The 20056-nt window shown below is 42.6% G+C and overlaps 2 protein-coding genes across 3 annotated transcripts in view; one reads left to right on the plus strand and one right to left on the minus strand.

The window, feature by feature from the left end:
* ap5m1 (adaptor related protein complex 5 subunit mu 1) overlaps positions 1–2770 on the minus strand; it is a 30392-nt gene extending 27622 nt beyond the window's left edge. For both annotated transcript variants that reach the window (XM_067991566.1, XM_067991565.1), the window contains exon 1: positions 2608–2770. In XM_067991566.1, coding sequence (XP_067847667.1) covers positions 2608–2675 — 68 coding nt within the window. In that variant the 5' untranslated portion in view covers positions 2676–2770. The remainder of the gene's footprint in view (positions 1–2607) is intronic.
* A 129-nt stretch (positions 2771–2899) lies between these two features.
* Positions 2900–20056, plus strand: part of exoc5 (exocyst complex component 5) — a 66618-nt gene continuing 49461 nt past the window's right edge. Inside the window, exons 1-2 of the mRNA XM_067991564.1 lie at positions 2900–3113; positions 7791–7885. Of these exons, the coding sequence (XP_067847665.1) occupies positions 3087–3113; positions 7791–7885 (122 nt within the window). The 5' untranslated portion in view covers positions 2900–3086. The remainder of the gene's footprint in view (positions 3114–7790; positions 7886–20056) is intronic.

Below are 20056 nucleotides of genomic sequence, written 5' to 3' on the forward strand. Positions count from 1 at the left end.
GTTTAGAAGAATGAGAGGTGATCTCATCGAAACATATAAAATTCTAAGGACTAGACAGACTAGATGCAGGGAGGATGTTCCCGATGGCTGGGGAGTCCAGAACCAGGGGGTCACAGTCTCAGGATACAGGGTATGCCATTTAGAACCGAGATGAGGAGAAATTTCTTCACTCAGAAGGTGATGAACCTGTGTAATTCTCTACCACAGAAGGCAGTGGAGGCCAAGTCATTAAATATATTCAAGAAGGAGATAGATATATTTCTTAATGCTAAAGGGATCAAGGGATATGGGGAAAAAGCGGGAACAGGGTACTGAGTTAGACGATCAGCCATGATCATTTTGAATGGTGGAGCAGGCCCGAAGGGCCGAATGGCCTACTCTTGCTCCTATTTTCTATATTTCTATGTTTTATCAAAGAACTCAATCAAGTTCATCAAACATAATTTTCCTTTAACAAATCAGTGCTGACTTGCATTTATTAGCCCACACTTTTCCAAGTGCCAATTAATTTTGGTCTCAGTTTCCCCAGCACCGACATTAAACAGACTGGCCTGTAACTGCCAAGTTTATCACTCTCCCCTTTTTTGAACAGGGGTGTAACACTTGCAATCGTCCAGCACCATTCCCACATCTACGGAGGATTGGAAGATTGTGGCCAGAGCCTCCGCAATTTCTACCCTTACTTCCCTCAGTAACCTGGGATGCATCCCAACTGGACTGGGTGCCTTTTCTACTTTGAGTACTGCCAATCTTTTAAATACCCCCTCTTTCTCCTATCCAATATCGCTACTATATCCTCCTTTACTGCTACAATGGCAGCATCCTCTTCTCTAGTGAAGACTTTTGCAAAGTATTCATTTAATGCCTCAGCCATGCCCTCTGCCTCCACAAGAAAAGTCTCCTTTTTTGTCCCTAATCGGTCCCACGCTTCCTTTGATTACCCTTTCACCAAATATATGTTTATAAAAGACTTTTGGGTTCCCTTTTATGTTAGCCACCAATCTAAAGAGATAAGAACATAGGAAATAGGAGCAGGAGTAGGCCATAGAGCCCCTTGAGCCTGCTCCGCCATTCAATAAGATCAAGGCTGAACTTCTACTTCAACTCCACTTTCCCGCCTGATCCCCAGATTCCTTTAGAGTCCAAAAATCTATCGATTTCAGACTTGAATATACTCAACGACTGAGCATCCACAGCCCTCCTTTTTGGCCACCCATTGTTCAATTACTGTTCTGCCTACCAATTTTTGATTCCAATTCACCTGGGCAAAATCTCTTTTTAACTCACTGAAATTTGTCCTCCTCCAGTTAAGCTTTTTCACATTTGATTGTTCCTTGTCCTTTTCCATAACTATTCTAAACCTAATGATATTATGATCACTGTTCCCCAAATGCTCCCTCACTGAAACATGCTCCACCTGCCCCACTTCATTCCCCTGAACTAGATCCACCACTGTTTCCTTCCTGGTTGGGCTGGAAACACATTGTTCTAGAAAGTTCTTGGACACATTTCAGGAATTCCTCCCCCTCTTTGCCTTTTACACTGTTACTGTCCCAGTCTATATTAGGATAATTGAAGTCCCCCATTATCACTACGTTATAGTTCTTGCATCTTTCTGTGATTTACCTGCAAATGTTCTCTGCCTCCTTTCCACTATTTGGTTGCTCACAGTATACACCCAGTAGCATAATAGCTCCTCTATTGTTCCTTACTTCTAAACAAATAGATTGTGTCTTTGACCCTAAAACTACATCATCCTTTTCCAGTGCTACAATAGTTTCTTTGATCAATACTGCCACCCCAACCCCCCTTTCTTTCCTAAATATCTTGTAGCCAGGAATATTAAGTACTCAATCCTCCCCTTCTTTGTGCCAGGTTTCTGTTATTGCCACTATATCATAATCCCACGTGGTGACTTGAGCCTGCAGCTCACCAACCTTATTTACCACGCCAAGTGCATTTGCGCACATGCACTCCAATCTCACGTTAGACTGCCTCGCATTTGCCTCCTCTCTGATCCCTCCTATTTTTGAACTATTCTTTATGCTAGAGCTACATTTCTCTTCCAGTTCTCTGTGCACCTTGTTTCTCCTCGCTAATGTTTCCCCTTGGTGCCTAATTCCCTGCCTAATTAGTTGAAACCCTCCCCCACAGCACTAGTTAACCTCCCCGTGAAGACATTGGTCCCAGCTCTGTTGAGGTGCAACCCATCCATCTTGAACAGATCCATCCTGCCCCAGAACTGGTCGCAATGCACCAGGAATCTGAAGCCCTCCGTCCTGACCATTGCACCAGCCATGCATTAACCTACCTTATCCTACTATTCCTATATTCACTAGCTCGTGGCACTAAGAGTAGATTCTGGCACTGGAAGTAGATTCAAAGACAGAATCTGTCTGGGGCAATTACCACGTTTCCAGTACTTGTTACCATTTTACATGTACGTAGTACAAGATGCCTGTGCTTATTTGTACAACATACTTCCATGAAAGCATATTACTGTATTAAGGTCTTCTTTGCTGGTAAGGAGAGGATATTAGACTGGGGACAAATGTGAGTTTACAGGCTCTGCACCTGATGATTATTTGCCGTTTCCACACCCATTACCTCGAAAACTTCACTGACGCCTCTTCTCCCCTCTCGAGCCCCACAAGCCAAACTGCCCGAACGCTCATTTCTGCCGAGCTCAGGTAGATTACTATTAAAGAATAAAATATTATTCTGTGGAGGCCGCAACCAATCACTCCACGGGGCCCAGTGCCCCAATTCAGCCGACTCCGGGTCCACAACACTGAAAACACAACGACGCCTGCGCACTCCCATTCCGCGGGTCAGAGGGCAGCGCCTGGCTGCGCAGTTAGTCCGTTTTTGGTTTCATTGCGCAACTCGCTGACTTCCGGCGAAGAGGAAACATGGAGGAGATGCAGAAGGGCAGATGAAACAGCGCCAGGCAGCAACCACAAGCTCCTGGATCCCCATCGGGACTCGGCAGACATAGTAGTATCTTCTGGGTCACGTTGCGACTGCTCCTCATTATGTAGGCGTCTGGGCTGACGGTTAACGAGCAGCTCATGTGATCGGGCGGAATGGCCACTACAGCGGAACTGTTCGAGGTGGGTCCCCGGGTCCGGCTGCTGTCGCGATTCGGATGTGTTTTTTGTCCCAGCCCCAGTTCCAGCTCTTTTGTAAATGCTCGTACCGAGTCTGATTCAGCTCGGGCCTTGCATTGGGTAGATTTGGAAAATGGCTGACTATTCAGATATGTTGGGCAGGGAAATAGGCTTCAATTGTTAATTATCATTGTAAGGATTTAATGTTTGAGTTGTAGGTTGATGCAGTATATTAAATGTTGTGATTATTAGCCATGACTCACGTTGCACTGTTGTTAATGTAACAAAATCAGTTGCCACAATTGAGTCGCATATGCAAGGGTGGTGCAAGGGTGTTTTCTGGATCACTCGCTGATACACAGCGTTAGTCATTTTTCAAAGCTATTTTTATAGCACATTCAGTATTTGTAGTCTAATGTACTTTGGACATACACAGATTTATTGGTGATTAATGAGAGAATTGAGAGCACAGGAAACCATTTGATCCATCATGCCCATGCTAACTCAACTGAGAATATCTATTGAAATCCTGTTTCCCTGCTCTTAACCAATTTACTTTAAACGTTGTTTATAATCTCTGCGTGAAAGCCACTTATAATTCGAGCACTTCTAGTAATGGTCTGTGTGAAAATAAGTTCTTCTAACTCCTTGTTTTTATTGATAATCCTGAATCTATGCCCCTGTTTAGTGATTTACCAGATTATGAAAATGATGTTATGTTATTTATCCTCAAAACTTATAATAATTTTGAAAACCTCCATACAGTCCCTTCTGTTCCAGTGGAAAAAAAGTTTGAAAAATTACAGCTTTCTTCATAACTATAACTTCTCCTCCAGTATAATTGTAGTGACTCTTGGCCAAACCTATTCCATGGTTGTAATATCCTCCCAATAATAGGGTGCAATACTTTTAACCAGTGCAGTCCCACCTCCATCTTCATTGTGGAAAAAAAATAGGTAAAATACTTAACTATCACCATCATTTCCTCACCCTCGAGGACAAAATGGCCCCCTTTGTTTACAATTGGTCACACCCCTTTTTTAACTATCCATTTACTTTTTATGTTCTTATAACGGCCATTTGTATTCCCCCCCCCCCCCCTGATGTGGACCACCAATATTTTATACTCCTTAACTGTTTTTATTTTCTCACAGTTTGTCTCTGAATTATCCCTCCTATATTTGCTGTATGCTTCCTTACTGGACTTCATTTTGCTCTTGCCTCTGTTTATCCCTAGAACCTCAGTCTTTAACATAGTAGGAATGTATTTAATCTGTACCGTATTCATCTATTGCCCATTGATTTCTTGTGATTTTTTTTTTCCAACCAATTAATCAGCCCACTGAAATTAGCTAATTTCCAATGCAACACTTTTAACTTGGACTCTTAAAATGTGAACCCAATTACCACAACATCAGCCTGCATTTATATAGCACCTTTTTAATGTAGACAAATGTCTCAAGGCGGTGTAAAGAAAAATGGATGCTACATCAAAGGAGGAGATATTAGAGGTGACCAAAAGCTTGGTGAAGGTTACATTGAATCTACAGCACAGAAACAGGCCATTCAGCCCAATCGGTGTGTGCCGTCATTTATGCTCCACATGAGCCTCCTCCTTCCCTACTTCGTTTACCCCTATCAGCATGCCCTTTTCCTTTCTCCTTAGTGTGCTTATCTAGCTTCCCCTTAAATACCTCTATGCTATTCGCCTCAACTACTCTTTGTGGTAGCAAGTTCCACATTCTTACCACTCTTTGGGTAAAGAAGTTTCTCCTGAACTTCCTATTGGATTTATTAGTGACTGTCTTATATTGATTATTTCTAGTCTTGGGCTCCGCCACAAAAGGAAGCTTTTTCTCTACGGGCTGCCCTATTAAACCCTTTCATTATTTTAGACCTTTATCAGGTCACCCCTCAGCCTTCTCGCCTCTTGGGATATTACTACCAGTGCAGTATCTGTAGAACTTCCCATCGCCCAAGAAATATGGAACTGTCTCATCTGATAAGTCACACGTTGATTTGTCTAATTTGCTTCTCCCTAACTGACCTAGTGCATGACACCACGGGTAATCCTGAGGTTATTACCCTTGAGTACCTGATTTTTAATTTAGCTCCTGCCTCCTCTAACTCAAGACCTTGATTCTGCTTTTCCTGCATTATTGACTTCACTGTGAACTGCGACTTTGAGTTGAAACAAAGACTCTTAATATACTTTTTGTTGCAATCATGTTAAAAATGGGTCAGTTCGATGTATTCAACTTCTTTACAGTACAATATAGACCACAAAATAGTAGGAAAGAAATTGAGAACAAGATTTATGGAGGGATGCAATGGAAACAGTTGTAATAATGGCCTTTAACTATCCCCAGGTAGACTGGGATAAGATAAAACTTTGTGGTCAAATTTGTTCAGCTTTCAGTAAAGATAAATGACTTCCAACATTCCTTTTAGCTAAAATCACTATTAAGTATTGGGTTCAAACTGTATACTGAAATTGCACCTTGACTGCCCACACCAGCTGTACTAGGCCCAGCTCGTAGTTTAGGCCCATCTTTGAATTGCCTGCTGTAAATCTGTAGGATTCCAGTTGCCTGGTCTTGCCACTTTCGGCATACAACTTCAGTTATGCTGTATTTCTGTGTGCCTCCAATTATTACCTTTTGCGCATCCTATATTTTAATTGTTCCACCACTGTGGCTCTAAGCTCTGGAATTCCCTCCCTTAACTTCTCTGCCTCTCTACCGCGCTCTCCTTTAAGAAGCTCCTTAAAACCTACCTCTGGGACTACCTGCCCTAATATCTCCTTATGTGGCTCGGTGTCAAATTTTGTTTGATAATGCTCCTTTGAAGTGCTTTGGGACATTTTACTGTGTTAAAGGCGCTGTGTAAATGCAAGTAGTTGTGTCACCGTGGTCCATTTTCCTGGGTACCGTAACTGTCTTACAGAGCTGCATTTTGTTGCTGTTGTAATGCCTTAACAGCTGCTGCTTCATCATGACTTCAATATTAATTGACAAAAATTGAAACTTTTCTATTTAAAATATGCATAACTACTGAGCTGACAAAATACAAACTAGACTATCTACTCAAGTATTTTTTTTAAAAATCAATCTTTCTCCAAGTTGCCCAATACAATTATAGTGATACAGATGGATGGACAGATCAGGAATGAGTCCATTTAGATTCATGAAAAGACTAATTTTTATTTCTTTAAGAATGGATTTTTTTGCAGCTGTATTACATCCTGAGAACATTTTAATTTTTTTTAAAGAGCATAATGACTTGTGTAGGTAAATGAGGCAACTGTTCTACACCAGTTACATCTCAAAAAATTGACAGGAGAATGTCCTGCTCTTCAAATTGTGCAATGGGATCTTTAATATCATCTTTAATAGAAAGATTAGACCTCACTTTATTGTCTTACCCAAAAGATGCCACTCTAACAATGTAACGCCATCTAAGAGGCTCTGAGATTGAGGGGCCATGGCAGAAGACAACAGCCCATTTGCTATTACCCCTATTGGTGACGCTGCATTGGCACATGTTTTACGTCGGTTTTTAAGTTCCAGTATAGGTAAATAGGAAATTTTGGCGTAAGTTCAAGTCGGCCAGATTGGCACAGAACGTACGTGCAATCCAGGAAATGTGGGCCAGAGTTTTAAATTGTGAACTGTGAATAAAATTGTGTGTTTATTTTATGTACTTCGTGCAGATGCAGCAGAAATAGCATAGAGATTTTGTTGTGAAATCACATTTAATGTTGCTGTTAAGTGTTCAGCTAATCCTTTCTTATTTTTTGGGGGTGAGTGATTTTGTGGTCCAAACTCAAATAACCTGTACATGCAAAATAATATATTATTTTACCTGAGTATATGTATATTTTTACATGTGCAACATCTATTGTCATGCTGAATTAATGCAATGCCTATTTGAAAACAGTCCAAAGAATTCATCCAAGATCATTAGAGCAGGCATTTTTACTTGCACAAAAGACCTATGGAATATAAAATATCTTTTGCCTAGAAAAATTGAGTTAGCCTGGACACACTTAGACTTGTATTCAGTGATCTCTTATGGAGGTTTCCTCTTTTCTTTGAGTTGATACTATTGCATTAATAGAAAGTAAATACATTAAATATTGATAACTGAAATATCAATATCTGCCCACTATGTGTTGGAAAATTCCCGAATGCTTTGCCTCATGGGTTTATTGGGTATACTCTCAATTTATCTTAAATAGCTATGCTATAATTTTATTATGATGTGGAGATGCCGGTGATGGACTGGGGTGGACAAATGTAAGGAATCTTACAACACCAGGTTATAGTCCAACAAATTTATTTTAAAATCACAAGCTTTCGGAGATTATCTCCTTCGTCAGATGAATGAATGAAAAGGTTCTCAAATCGCATATCTTATACTATGTTGGGACAGCATCACACCAATCAAAAGGTGTCGTTGTTATTCAAACAGGCCAGTCACGGAGAACAGCACGTCCCAGTACACTAGATATACATTGTGTCTATTACACAGGCAGGCAGAAAGAAACTCAAAATGGCAGAGAGAGAGAATTTTAAAAAATTTACCTAATAATTTTATTAGGGTACATTAAATGTACTTGGCACTTCAAATTTACATTTCAGGTGGCTGGTGTTACATGGATTTTTATTTTGTTGTCAGGAACCTTTCGACGTTGATGAGTACATTGAACGTCTGGCATGGAGGACACCAGGAGGAGGTTCCAAAGGTGGAGCAGAAGCCTTTGATCCAAAAAGGTGCTGTATTTCAATTAAAGCTTTTACTCCATATTTTAAACTGTTGCAGGAACGGTGTACATCTTTTGCATGGTATATTTTTTTAAAAATTAAAGAAAAGTTTGTATGTTATGAGTAACATTCTAGTCTAATTTTTTTAGTTCCTGGTGCACAAAGTAGCTAGCTTAGCACATGTAGTGACACTCTGGAATACATTGGAGCAGTTGACACCCATGCACTCCTAATATTATTGATTGCCATCTGGTAGTGAGAGGTGTGTATTGTTAGCAATATCTAGCCTTGGTAGATAGTTTGACTTTTTAATTATTATTGTGATTATTTTTGTACAGTTGGTGCACCAGTTTGTTTGACAGCTATCATAGGGGCTTGTCACTTAATGGTTGCTGATAGTGTGTGTGCATAACTTAAAATAATTTTTAAACTGCTGTTGGCTCAAAGGAAAGCCCACCGGTTGGGTGTTAACATGTAAAATATGTTCTGCTTTCTACATGTGTGAGTAACTGTTATGTCCGCATGTTGTTCTGGGCCGCATACATTGAAGAAACCCTATAATCAAAAATTAAGTGTGAGAGGCAGCAATACCACAAATAGTCCTAGATTTTATTAAAAAATTAAAAACCTATCCACTTGTGTCTAATAAAACATCGAGACTGTCCTGTCTGACTGATGTATTACATTCTTTGGGTGGCTGGGGCAGGAAGTATTATAAGATTCCTTACAGCAGGGAAGGAAAGAAAGGAGGGGGGGTTGGCAGTATTGATTAAGGAGAATATTGCAGTGCTGGAGAGAAAAGACGTCTTGGAGGGGTCATTGACGGAATCTATTTGGTTAGAGTTAAGAAACAAAAGAGGTGACATTACACTACTGGGTATATTCTATAGGTCACCAACTAGTGGGAAGGATACAGAGGAGCGAAATTACAGAGTGGTGCAAAAGCCACAGAGTAGTGATAACAGGGGACTTCAACTATCCTAATATAGATTGGGATAGTAATATAAGGGGCAAAGAGAGGGAGGAATTTTTGAAGTGTATTCAGGAGAACTTTCTTAACCAGTACGTTCCCAGCCCAACGATGAAGGAAGCATTGCTGGATTACGTTTTGGGGAATGATGCAGGCCAAGTGGAGCAAGTGTCAGTGGGGGAACATTTAGGGAACAGTGATTATTGTATCATAAGATTTAGGATAGCTATGGAAAAGGACATGGACCACTCTAAAGTAAAAGTACTCAATAGGAGGAGGGCCAATTTCAGTGGGATGAGAACAGATCTGGCCCAGGTAAATTGGAATCAAAGATTGGCAGGCAAGACTGTAATTGAACAATGGGCGGTCTTTAAGGAGGAGCCTAGGTACATTCCCACAAGGGAGAAAGGTAGAGCAACTAAAGCCAGAGTTCCCTGGATGACAAAAAAGATAGAGTAAGATGAAGCAGAAAAAAAGGGGCATATGACAGATGTCAGATTGATAACACAAGTGAGAACCAGGCTGAACATAGAAAGTTCAGAGGGGAAGTGAAAAAGGAAATAAGATGGGTAAAGAGAGAGAGTATGAAAATAGACTGGCAGCCAACATAAAAGGGAATCCAAAAGTCTTCTATAGGCATATAAATGGGTAGTAAGAGGAGGGATGGGTCGATTAGGGACCAAAAAGGAGATCTACTAATGGAGGCAGAAGGCATGGCCGAGGTACTAAATGAGTACTTTGCATCTGTCTTTACCAAGGAAGAAGCTGCTGCCGGAGTCTCAGTAAAGGGAGATGTAGTTGAGATACTAGATGAGCTAAAAATTGATAGAGGAGGTACTGGAAAGGCTAGCTGTACTAAAAGTAGATAATTCACCTAGTCCGGATGGGATCCAGTCTAGGTTGCTGAGGGAAGTAAGGGTGGAAATTGCAGAGGTACTGGTCGTCATCTTCCAAACATCCGTAGATACGGGGATGGTGCCAGAGAACTGGAGAATTGCGAATGTTACACCCTTTTTCAAAAAGTGTAAGGATAAACCCAGCCACTACAGGCCAGTCAGTTTAACCTTGGTGGTGGGGAAGCTTTTAGAAACGATAATCCGGGATAGAATTAGCAGTCATTTGGACAAGTGTGGATTGATTAGGGAAAGCCAGCACGGAATTGTTAAAGGCAAATCGTGTTTCACTAACTTGCTTGAGTTTTATAAATAGAGTACAAAAACAAGGATGTCATGATGAATCCCCAGGGCCTGATAATCTGCATCCCAGAGTACTAAGAGAGGTAGCCATGGAAATAGTGGATGCATTAGTTGTCATCTTCTAAAATTCTATAGATTATTGAACAGTTCCTGCAGATTGGAGGGTGGCAAATGTAGCCCCACTATTTAAAAAAGGAGCGAGAGAAAAAACAGGGAACTACAGACCGGTTAGCCTAACATCAGTAGTAGGGAAAATGCTAAAGTCTATTATAAAGGATGTGATAACAGGACACTTAGAAAATATCAACGGGATTAGACAATGTCAGCATGCATTTATGAAAGGGAAATCGTGTTTGACAAACCGACTGGAGTTTTTTGAGGGTGTAACTTGTAGAATAGATAAGGGAGAACCAGTGGATGTGGTTTATTTGGATTTTCAGAAGGCCTTTGATAAAGTCCCACATAAGAGGTTAGTGTGCAAAATTAAAGCACATGGGATTGGTGGTAATATACTGGCATGGATTGAAAATTGGTTAACAGACAGGAATCAGAGAGTAGGAATGAATGGGTCTTTTTCAGGGTGGCAGGCAGTGACTAGTGAGGTACCGCAGGGATCAGTGCTTGGGGCCCAGCTATTCACAATATATATCAATGATTTGGATGAGGGAACCAAATGTAATATTTCCAAGTTTGCTAATGATGTCAAAACTAGGTGGGTTTGTAAGTTGTGAGGAGGATGCAAAGAGGCTTCAAGGCAACTTAGACAAGTTGAGTGAGTGGGCAAATACATGACAGATGCAGTATAATGTGGATAAATGTGAAGTTATCCACTTCAGAAGGAAAAACAGAAAGTAGAGTATTATTTAAATGGTGATAGATTGGGGAATGTTGATGTACAAAGGGACCTGGGTGTCCTTGTACATCAGTCACTGAAAGCAAACATGCAGGTGCAGCAAGCAATTAGAAAGGCTAATGGTATGTTGGCCTTCATTGCAAGAGGATTTGACTACAGGAGCAAGGATGTCTTACTGCAGTTATACTGAGCCTTGGTGAGACCACACCAAGAGCATTGTGTGCAGTTTTGGTCTCCTTACCGAAGAAAGGATATACTTGCCATAGAGGGAGTGCAGAGAAGGTTCACCAAACTGATTCCTGGGAGGGCAGGGTTGTCATAGGAGGAGAGATTGGGTCGACTCGGCCTGTATTCACTTGAGTTTAGAAGACTGAGAGGGGATCTCATTGAAACATATAAAATTCTGACAGGGCTAGACAGACTGGATGCAGGGAGGATTTTTCCCCTGGCTGGGGGGGTCCAAAATGAGGGGTCACAGTCTCAGGATATGGGGTGGGACATTTCGGACTGAGATGAGGAGAAATTTCTTCACTGAGGGTGGTGAACCTGTGGAATTCTCTACCACAGAAGGCTGTGGAGGCCAAGTCACTGAATATATTTAAGAAGGAGCTAGGTAGATTTCTAGACACAAGGCATCAAGGGGTATAGGGTATTGAGATAGAGGATCAGCCATGATCATATTGAATGGTGGAGCATGCTCGAGGGGCCGAATGGCCTACTCCTATTTTTTGTGTTTCTATGTAACTTTTATAATGTGGAGATGCAGGTGATGGACTGGGGTTGACAATTGTAAACAATTTTACAACACCAAGTTATAGTCCAGCAATTTTATTTTAAATTCACAAGCTTTCGGAGGCTTCCCCCTTCGTCAGGTGAACGATGTGAAATGAAATCCTCGAGGATTTCATTTCACATCGTTCACCTGACGAAGGGGGAAGCCTCCGAAAGCTTGTGAATTTAAAATAAAATTGCTGGACTATAACTTGGTGTTGTAAAATTGTTAACTTTTATAAAGCACTGGTTCGGCCACAATTGGATTATTGTCTCCAGTTCTGGGCGCCGCACTTCAGGAAAGATGTGAATGCCTTGGAGAGGGTGCAGAAGAGGTTTAATAGAATGATTCCAGGGATGAGAGACTTTAGTTATGTGGATAGACTGGAGAAGCTGGGATTGTTCTCCTTGGAACAGAGAAGGTTGCGTGAAGATTTGATAGAGGTATTCAAAATCATGAAGGGTCCAGACAAAGTGGATAGAGAGAAACTGTTCCCATTGGCGGAAGGGTCAAGAACCAGAGGATATGGATTTAAGGTGATTGGCAAAAGTACCCAAGGTCATATGAGGGAAAACATTTTTACACAGCGAGTGGTTAGGATCTGGAATGCACTGCCCGAGGGGATGGTGGAGGCAGATTCAATCATGGCCTTCAAAAGGGAACTGGAGATAAGTACTTGAAAGGAAAAAAATTGTAGGGCTACGGGGAAAGGGCCTAGCTGGATTGCTCTAGTATAGAGCCGGCATGGACTCGATGGGCCAAATGGCCTCCTTCCATGCTGTAACCTTTCTATGATTCTAGCGAAGAGTTAGTACAGTATAAACATTTTGTAGAGACGCTCAGATAAACTGACTACTTCCCATATTTGTTGTGTGGTCTATAAGAAAACGCATGTTAACACCTCCATTTCATGCATGTTTTAAGTGCACAATTTTTGCATGTTAAGGTGCAGCAGTACTGTATATCTGGAGCAATCTATAAAATGTAAGTGGCAAAAATGTTTTTTCCCCCACTCTTTAATGGCAGATGACTGTTGCCAAAAGGGTTTTTGTCTCATGAGACAAGAATGTGCGCATGTAATGATTTCTAGTGTTGCCCGTCTAAAAGAGACGCCTGTATTTCCTAGGAACATTTCTGACTTCATGCCATCAGACCCAGGTTTCATATTTAATGGAAGTCATTTGTCTTAAGTGAGCTTTGTCATTGTTTCAATGCATATTTGGCTACACAAAGTACGCTGTATTTTTTGTGTCCTTGTGAGTCCTCCATATATTGCTATTATAAATTCCTCTTGATGATGGCTTTCATAAAATGTAATCTCTTATTGAGTAGCGAGAACAATTATACTGGGAACGTTTGCAAATCACAGAGATAATCCTTATTTACTGGACCATTCTCCTGGGAAGATGTGAACATCCCAGGATGATGCTTGTTTCCTGGAGCATTTAAGATATGGTTTGTTGTGATCTGTGTTTGCAAAGGACGACCTTAAAAGGACCCACTTCTTCATCAGAGGAAAAAATGGTTTTAAAATGCATAGATTTTCTCAGTGTCTCCAGTTCTTTGCTTTATGTGTGAGGGGTTCGCTAAGCAAATCTCTGCAATGTGACTTTTGTCCAAGATGTTTAAGACCAAGACTACTGAAAAGAACTACAAGGACTTTGGACTTTCTGTTTTCTTGTGTTGAAACAGTTCATATCTTTTGTAAGTCTGCTTATTGTACTTTTAGTATCCTGTTGTGTCCTTCTGTGTCTTGTTACATTTTTGGGTTTCTTTTACCTATTGTACTCCAGATATTTTTGGCTTCTGTGTTTCAGACTATTTTCATAGGTGGACTCTTGTTCCCAACATCCCCAGGAGCACTACTTGTCCCAGTATCTAAATCAAATTCATGGTGTGCCTGGGTAATGAACAGAGAACCTTTTTTTAAGATTACTTCAGCTACTGATTCTATCCTGTGTCTGCATGGCTTCATTGCTGTCTTTATAAGTCAGCAAGATAATATGATAGTAGATCTTGCCTTAAGCTTTAACTGCCAAACAAGTTTAAGCATTAATAGAATAGAATTATGTGAATATTATTAGTAACCTGACATTTTCTACAGTACCTGTTAAGTGTAACAAACCCTTTGTTGCAATAAAAAATAACAAAATAGCTCATAATTTCTATGCTGAACTAAATTTTAATTCATTTTCATACATAGTGGTTCCCTTTCTTTTCTCCCCAATTATGGAAATTATCTGGCTGATCTAATTCTCTGGGAGGCTTCAGGTAGATTCACTGTGGAGGCTACAGGTGGGTTCGCTGATTTGAATTGAACTGCCAATCAAACACATTTAAACAAATCTGTTTGAGGCTTATTTGCAGCCTTTTGCTCTCCCAGAGTTCACTGAATAGTTAGGCTGATACCTTGACATGCAGCATCTGAACTCGGTAGAGGAGGTGGGGCTGTATGCTCGTATTTGTGTTCACCCTGCCAAAGAGTGATCAGGGCAGATTCCGTCTAGTTAGGGCAAAGTATATGCTGGTAAAGAGGTGGGGGGAGAGGGCAGGGGTGGGAGTTGTGGGGGGGGGGGGCGCGGGCGTGGCGGCGGAGATGATGAAGAAGAAGAGGAGTTCCTTTTGTACAGGGTGGCAAGTTTCAGTGTGACGTCTACATTGAGGTATCTGAAGCCAGTCCCTGACCTTTCAAAGGGGTAGGATTCCCTTATTTGTGCGGAACATCCTGTTTTGAGGGCATGCCCTCCATTTTAGTGTAGTTGAGTGTAACCGAGAGTTGTCCAAATTTCTTGATGCTTTGGAAGATGCTAGGGAGTGGCGAGGTTGGGTTGGTTACACATAGCAGCATGTCCTCAGCAAACAGGAATATCTTGGCCAGTATTTTCGAGTCTGTATTGAAGAGGGATATGGGTCTGTATCATGAGCACTGCTATAGATTCTACTTCCTCTACCATTCTTTCCCTATTCCTCTTGTTTGTGCCTCTAGGGTAGATCCCTTATTGGGTGCTGGTCAGTGGGGTAGAGTTGACTCATTGTCCATCCCTCCCCTTGTGTCCACAAAGGCTTTGGGCTGCTGTGAATCAGTGAGCATGGTGGTCAGCTTTCTGTGGGCTATGTCCAATGCTAGATTCTCACACTCTTCTATGGCAAGGAGGGATCTGAAGGTGCTGTGTATTAAGGTTATAGGCCTATTCACCCCCAGGCCTTCAGGCATATGTATGTTACTGCAACACCCATGATTGCCTAGGTCTTTTCTAGACTTTTTTTTGCAGGAGGGTATCTGGGCCTACAGGGTCTTTATCGCGGCCTTGCTTCTGCAAACTCAGGATTCCAATTTTTTTATTTAGTTTTCCGCTCAGGTGTTCCGACTGTGGAGCTCACTGATCGCTGCATTCATATTCTAGATGGCTACCACAACTCTTCCATTGAGCTTTCTACTCTTTCCCCACCTCCCCAAAGTGAGGTTAGTCAGATTTAATCTGTTTGACCTTAGAATCACATTGCACTGGTTTATATGGTGGACAGTGTTAGGGTCCCAGGGAATCTGTGTTGTGGGGGGGGCGGGGGTCAGGATTTTGAGTGCTGCTCACTGCTTTCCGGGGGAGAACTGTATCAGTGATGAGCCATGCTTTGGCAGTTGACAAGAGGAGAAGCTTTGGGATGCTTTTGGTAATGGTGCGTCTGCTGGGACTCGTGTCTTCTGTGTCCCGAGAGGAGTTGTGGGAAAGCGGACAGAGATATATTGATGGCTGCATCTCTTAGAGGGGAATTTGTGCAGCCAACGCAACGCCTTTTGTGGCGTTTAGGAACTGTGGAGGGGTGCTTCTTGCTGGTTCTGCAACTTGGCATTATCACTTGGGGATGAGGATGTTAAGAGACACCTGTATTGAAGCTGGGGGTGTCTGTTATGGAGCCGTGTCCCAACCGGAGTGTTCTGTACTTGGGGCGAGGTCAGTTCTTCCTGGCTTAATGGAGAGGGTGGTGGAGGGACTGAGGGGTTTTGGGAGGGGGTTTCAGAGCATAGGGCCTAGAAGGATGAAAACACAGCCACCAATACAAAGGCGAAGGGAAGGGAAGATGCACAGTAGGCCATTGTCGGAGGAACAGAGATTTCTGTGGAGATTGTAGGGCTGAAGGATGTTAGAGATAGGGAGGAGCAAGGCCATGAAGGGACAAACACATGAGAATTTTAAATTGGAGAAGTTGGGGGACTGGGAGCCAGTGTAGGTCAGCAAGGATAGGAGTGATGGGTGAGCAGGATTTGGTGAGGGATAGGATGTGGGCAAAAGAGTTTTAGATGAACTGAAGTTTACAGAGCATGGAGGATGGGAGGCTGGCCATAAGAGCATTACCATAGTTCATTCTGGAGGTGACAAGGGCATGGATCAGTTTCTGCAGCAGATGGAATGAGGTGGGGTGGGGTCGAGCGAAGTTGGCGGTGTTGTGATGAGGATTTGGGGTCAGAAGCTCAGCTTGGAATTGAATTGATGCTGAAGTTGTAAACTGTCGTTCAACCGGAGACAGTGGCTGGGGAGGAGGGTGGAATCAGTGGCAAGGGTACGGAGTTTGGCGGGGGCCGGTGACGATCGCTTTGGTCTTCCCCATGCTTAGATGAGCTGCAGTTTGCTCTAGTTAAGACTGGATTTTGGATAAGCAATCTGACAGCACTGAGGCAGTAGAGGGCCTGAGAGGTAAAGCTGAGTGTCATCAGCATACATGTGCAAGCTGACCCCCTTGGATGATAAGAGGCAGCATGTAAATGAGGAAGAGGAGGGGGCTAAGGATAGATCCTTGAGGGACGCCAGAGGTGACGGTTCAGGGATGGGAAAAAAGGCTGATGCCAGAGATGCACTTGGTACGATTGGATAGGTAAAGGTGGAACCAAGAGGGAACAGTCCCACTGAGCCAAACAGCAGAGGGGCGACGTTGGGGGAGGATGACAGTGTGGTCGACCATGTCAAATGCTGCAGAGAGGGCAAGGAGGGAAAATGCACCATTACAGAGAATGCCACTTATGACTTGGTTAGGTCGTTGCAGTTTTGTGGCAGCAGTGAAAACCTAATTGGAGAGATTCAAACATGAAGTTGCAGAAAAATGGGTGTGGATTTGGGAGAAGTCAACACATTCAATGCCTTTGGGGAGTTTGGAGACAGGGCAGTAGTTTGCAGGGACAGAGGGGTCAAGGGAGGGTTTTTTAAGAGGAATGATGATGGCTGATTTGAAATGGATGGGGATAGTACCTGAGGAATGGGAACCATTTACAGTGTCAACTGACATAGGGCCAAGAAGGGTGGTTGGGTGGTTAGCTAGGTGGGAATGGTTGTCAAGGGAGCAGGAGGTGGATGAGATATGAGAGAAACTAGAGAAAGATGCGAGTTCAGGACTACTGGGCCTCTGAGGAGGTTTGGCTTGGTCGGCAAGGGCAAGGGGAAGGGTGAGGTGACGGCTGAATTTATGGTCTCAATCTTAGTGTCAAAGAAGCCATGAGTTCTCATTGATGGGGAGAGGTGTTTAAGGAGACGGATGGTAGTGGAGAAAATAAGCTGGAGGTTACCTTTACTCAAAAGGAAGATCCTGGAGTAATGGGTGGTCTTGGTAGAAGAAATTGAGGCCCAATAGCACGATTTTGTCCAGCCAGATCTGGTGATGGATAATTAAACTAGTTGCGCACAGGTACACTCAAGTCTACACCCCTTGGACTTGCTAGAGCTTAGATGGAGAAAGACCAAGATGGGAGAGAATAAAGGTTTTACTTGGAACAAAAGCATCAAAGGTGGAGGTGAGGGAATGCTTGAGCAGATTGATAGCTGCTGAAGTATTGTGGTAAATAGAAGGCGATGAGCTAGGCAGTTAGGAGTTTGAAAGTGCAGTTGTAATTAACTTATGTGGATGCAGAAGGAAGTGAGGTTGGTAGGGGGGGTGGGATGGTGAGTGGTCAGAGATACAGAGAAGTGATTGGAGATGGCCTTGTCTATGATTGAGACCATGGGAGTAGAGAGGCCACGTGAAATGGCAAGGTTAAATGAGGTGCCGTGAATATGGATGGGAGCGTGTATATGGCGGTGGAGGTTTAGGTTGGATGGGAGGACAGTGAAATCAGAGGAAATGGGACAAAGTGAGTTCAGATGGAGGAATCACTCAGTGCAGAAGTTGAAGGAGAAAAGAAGGGAGGATATCTCTTGGGGGTGGTGTGTGGTGCTCGGAATTGGGTTTGGAGAGCAGTAAAGAATGAGATTAGCCCCTGTGGGCACGCTGATCAAGAGCAGAGGATGGGGCAGTTGGGGATGCTGCTCGTAATGAGGCAGCGACATATGGGCCCTTCGAAGGTTGATAAATTCAGCATATCAGTAAAGGAACATGTACAAGATTCATTTCCATCTTATAGATCAGAGGAGATCTAAAATGGGAATAAGAGGGGCAAAGAGAGAATATGAGAATAGATTAGCGGCTAATGTAAAAGTGAACCCGAAAGTCTCTTATAAACATATAAATAGTAAAAAGGTAGTCAAAGGAAGGGTGGGGCTGATTGGGGACCAAAAAGGAGATCATCTTGTGGAGGCGAGGGAATTGAGACGATGAGAGAGGAGCAGGAGCAGGAGTAGGCCATTCGGCCCCTTGAGCCTGCTCAGCCATTTAATGAGATCATGGCTGATCTGATTTTTTTTTTTAACCTCAACTCCACTTTCCTGCCCTTTCCCCATATCCTTTGACTCCCTTGCTGATCAAAAATTTGTCTAACTCAGCCTTGAATGTATTCAATGCCTCAGCCTCCACAGCTTTTTGGGGTAAAGAATTCCAAAGATTCACAACCCTCTGGGAGAAGAAATTCCTCCTCATTTCCGTCTTAAATGGGCGACCCCTTATTCTGAGACTGATTTCCCCCATGAGGGGTAACATCCTCTCAGCATCTATCCTATCGAGTCCCCTCAGAATCTTGTATGTTTCAATAAGATCTCCTCTCATTCTTCTAAACTCCAATGAGTATAGACCCAACCTGTTCAATATTTCCTCATAAGACAACCCTTCCATACCCGGAATCAACCTTCTCCGAATTGCCTCCAATGCAAGTATGTCCTTCTTTAAATAAGGGCACCAGAACTGTACGCAGTACTCCAGGTGTGGTCTCACCAGCACCCTGTACAGTTGTAGCATGACTTCCCTGCTTTTATACTCCTCCCCCCTAGACATAAAGGCCAATATTCTGTTTGCCTTCCGGATTACCTGCTGCACTTGTATGTTCGCTTTTTATGTTTCATGTACGAGGACACCCAGATCCCTCAGTACCGCAGCATTTTGTAGTATTTCTCCATTCAAATAATATTTTGCTTTTTTATTTTTCCTCCCTAAGTGGATGACTTCACATTGTCCCACATTATATTTTGCCCATTTGCTTAACCTATCAATATCTCCTTGCAGCCACTCTGTGCCCTCATCGCATCTTGCTTTTCCACCTGTCTTTGTATCATCAGCAAATGTGGCCACAAGACACTCTGTTCCTTCATCCAAGTCATTGATATATATTGTAAATAGTTGTGGCCCCAGCACTGATCCCTGCGGCACCCCACTAGTTACAGATTGCCATTTTGAAAATGACCCTTTTATCCTGACTTTGTTTTCTGTTAGCCAATCCTCTATCCATGTCAGTATATTACCCCCAACACCATGAGCTCTTGTGTAGTAATCTTTTATGTGGCACCTTATCGAATGCCTTTTGGAAATCCAAATATACTGCATCCATTGGTTCCCCTTTATCCACCCTGCCCGTTACTTCCTCAAAGAACTCTAATAAATTTGTCAGACATGATTTCCCCTTCATAAAACCATGTTGACTCTCCTTGATTGTATTCTGAGTCTCCAAATGTCCTGCTCCTACTTCCTTAATAATGGATTCTAGCATTTTCCCAATGCCAGATGTTAGGCTAACTGGACTATAGTTACCTGCTGTCTGTCTCGCTCCCTTCTTGAGTAGGGGTGTTACGTTTGGGGTTTTCCAATCCGCTGGGACCTTTCCAGAATCTAGTGAATTCTGGAAGATTACAACCATTGCATCCACTATCTCTGTAGCCACTTCCTTTAAGACCCTTGGATGCAAGCTATCAGGTCCAGGGGACTTGTCAGCCTTTAGACCTGTTAGTTTACCTAGTACTTTTTCTCTAGTGATAGTGATTGTTTTTAGTTCCTCCCTCCCCTTTGCCCCTTGATTTTCTACTATTATTGGTATGTTATTAGTGTCTTCTACTGTGAAGACAGATACAAAATATCTGTTCAATTCCTCTGCCATTTCCTTGTTTTCCATTATTATTTCCGTCTCATCCTCTAAGGGACCAATGTTTACTTTAGCTACCCTCTTCCTTTTTATATACTTGTAGAAGCTTTTATTGTCAGTTTT

The sequence above is a fragment of the Heptranchias perlo genome, chromosome 10 (assembly GCF_035084215.1).
Source record: "Heptranchias perlo isolate sHepPer1 chromosome 10, sHepPer1.hap1, whole genome shotgun sequence".
NCBI lineage: Eukaryota > Metazoa > Chordata > Chondrichthyes > Hexanchiformes > Hexanchidae > Heptranchias > Heptranchias perlo.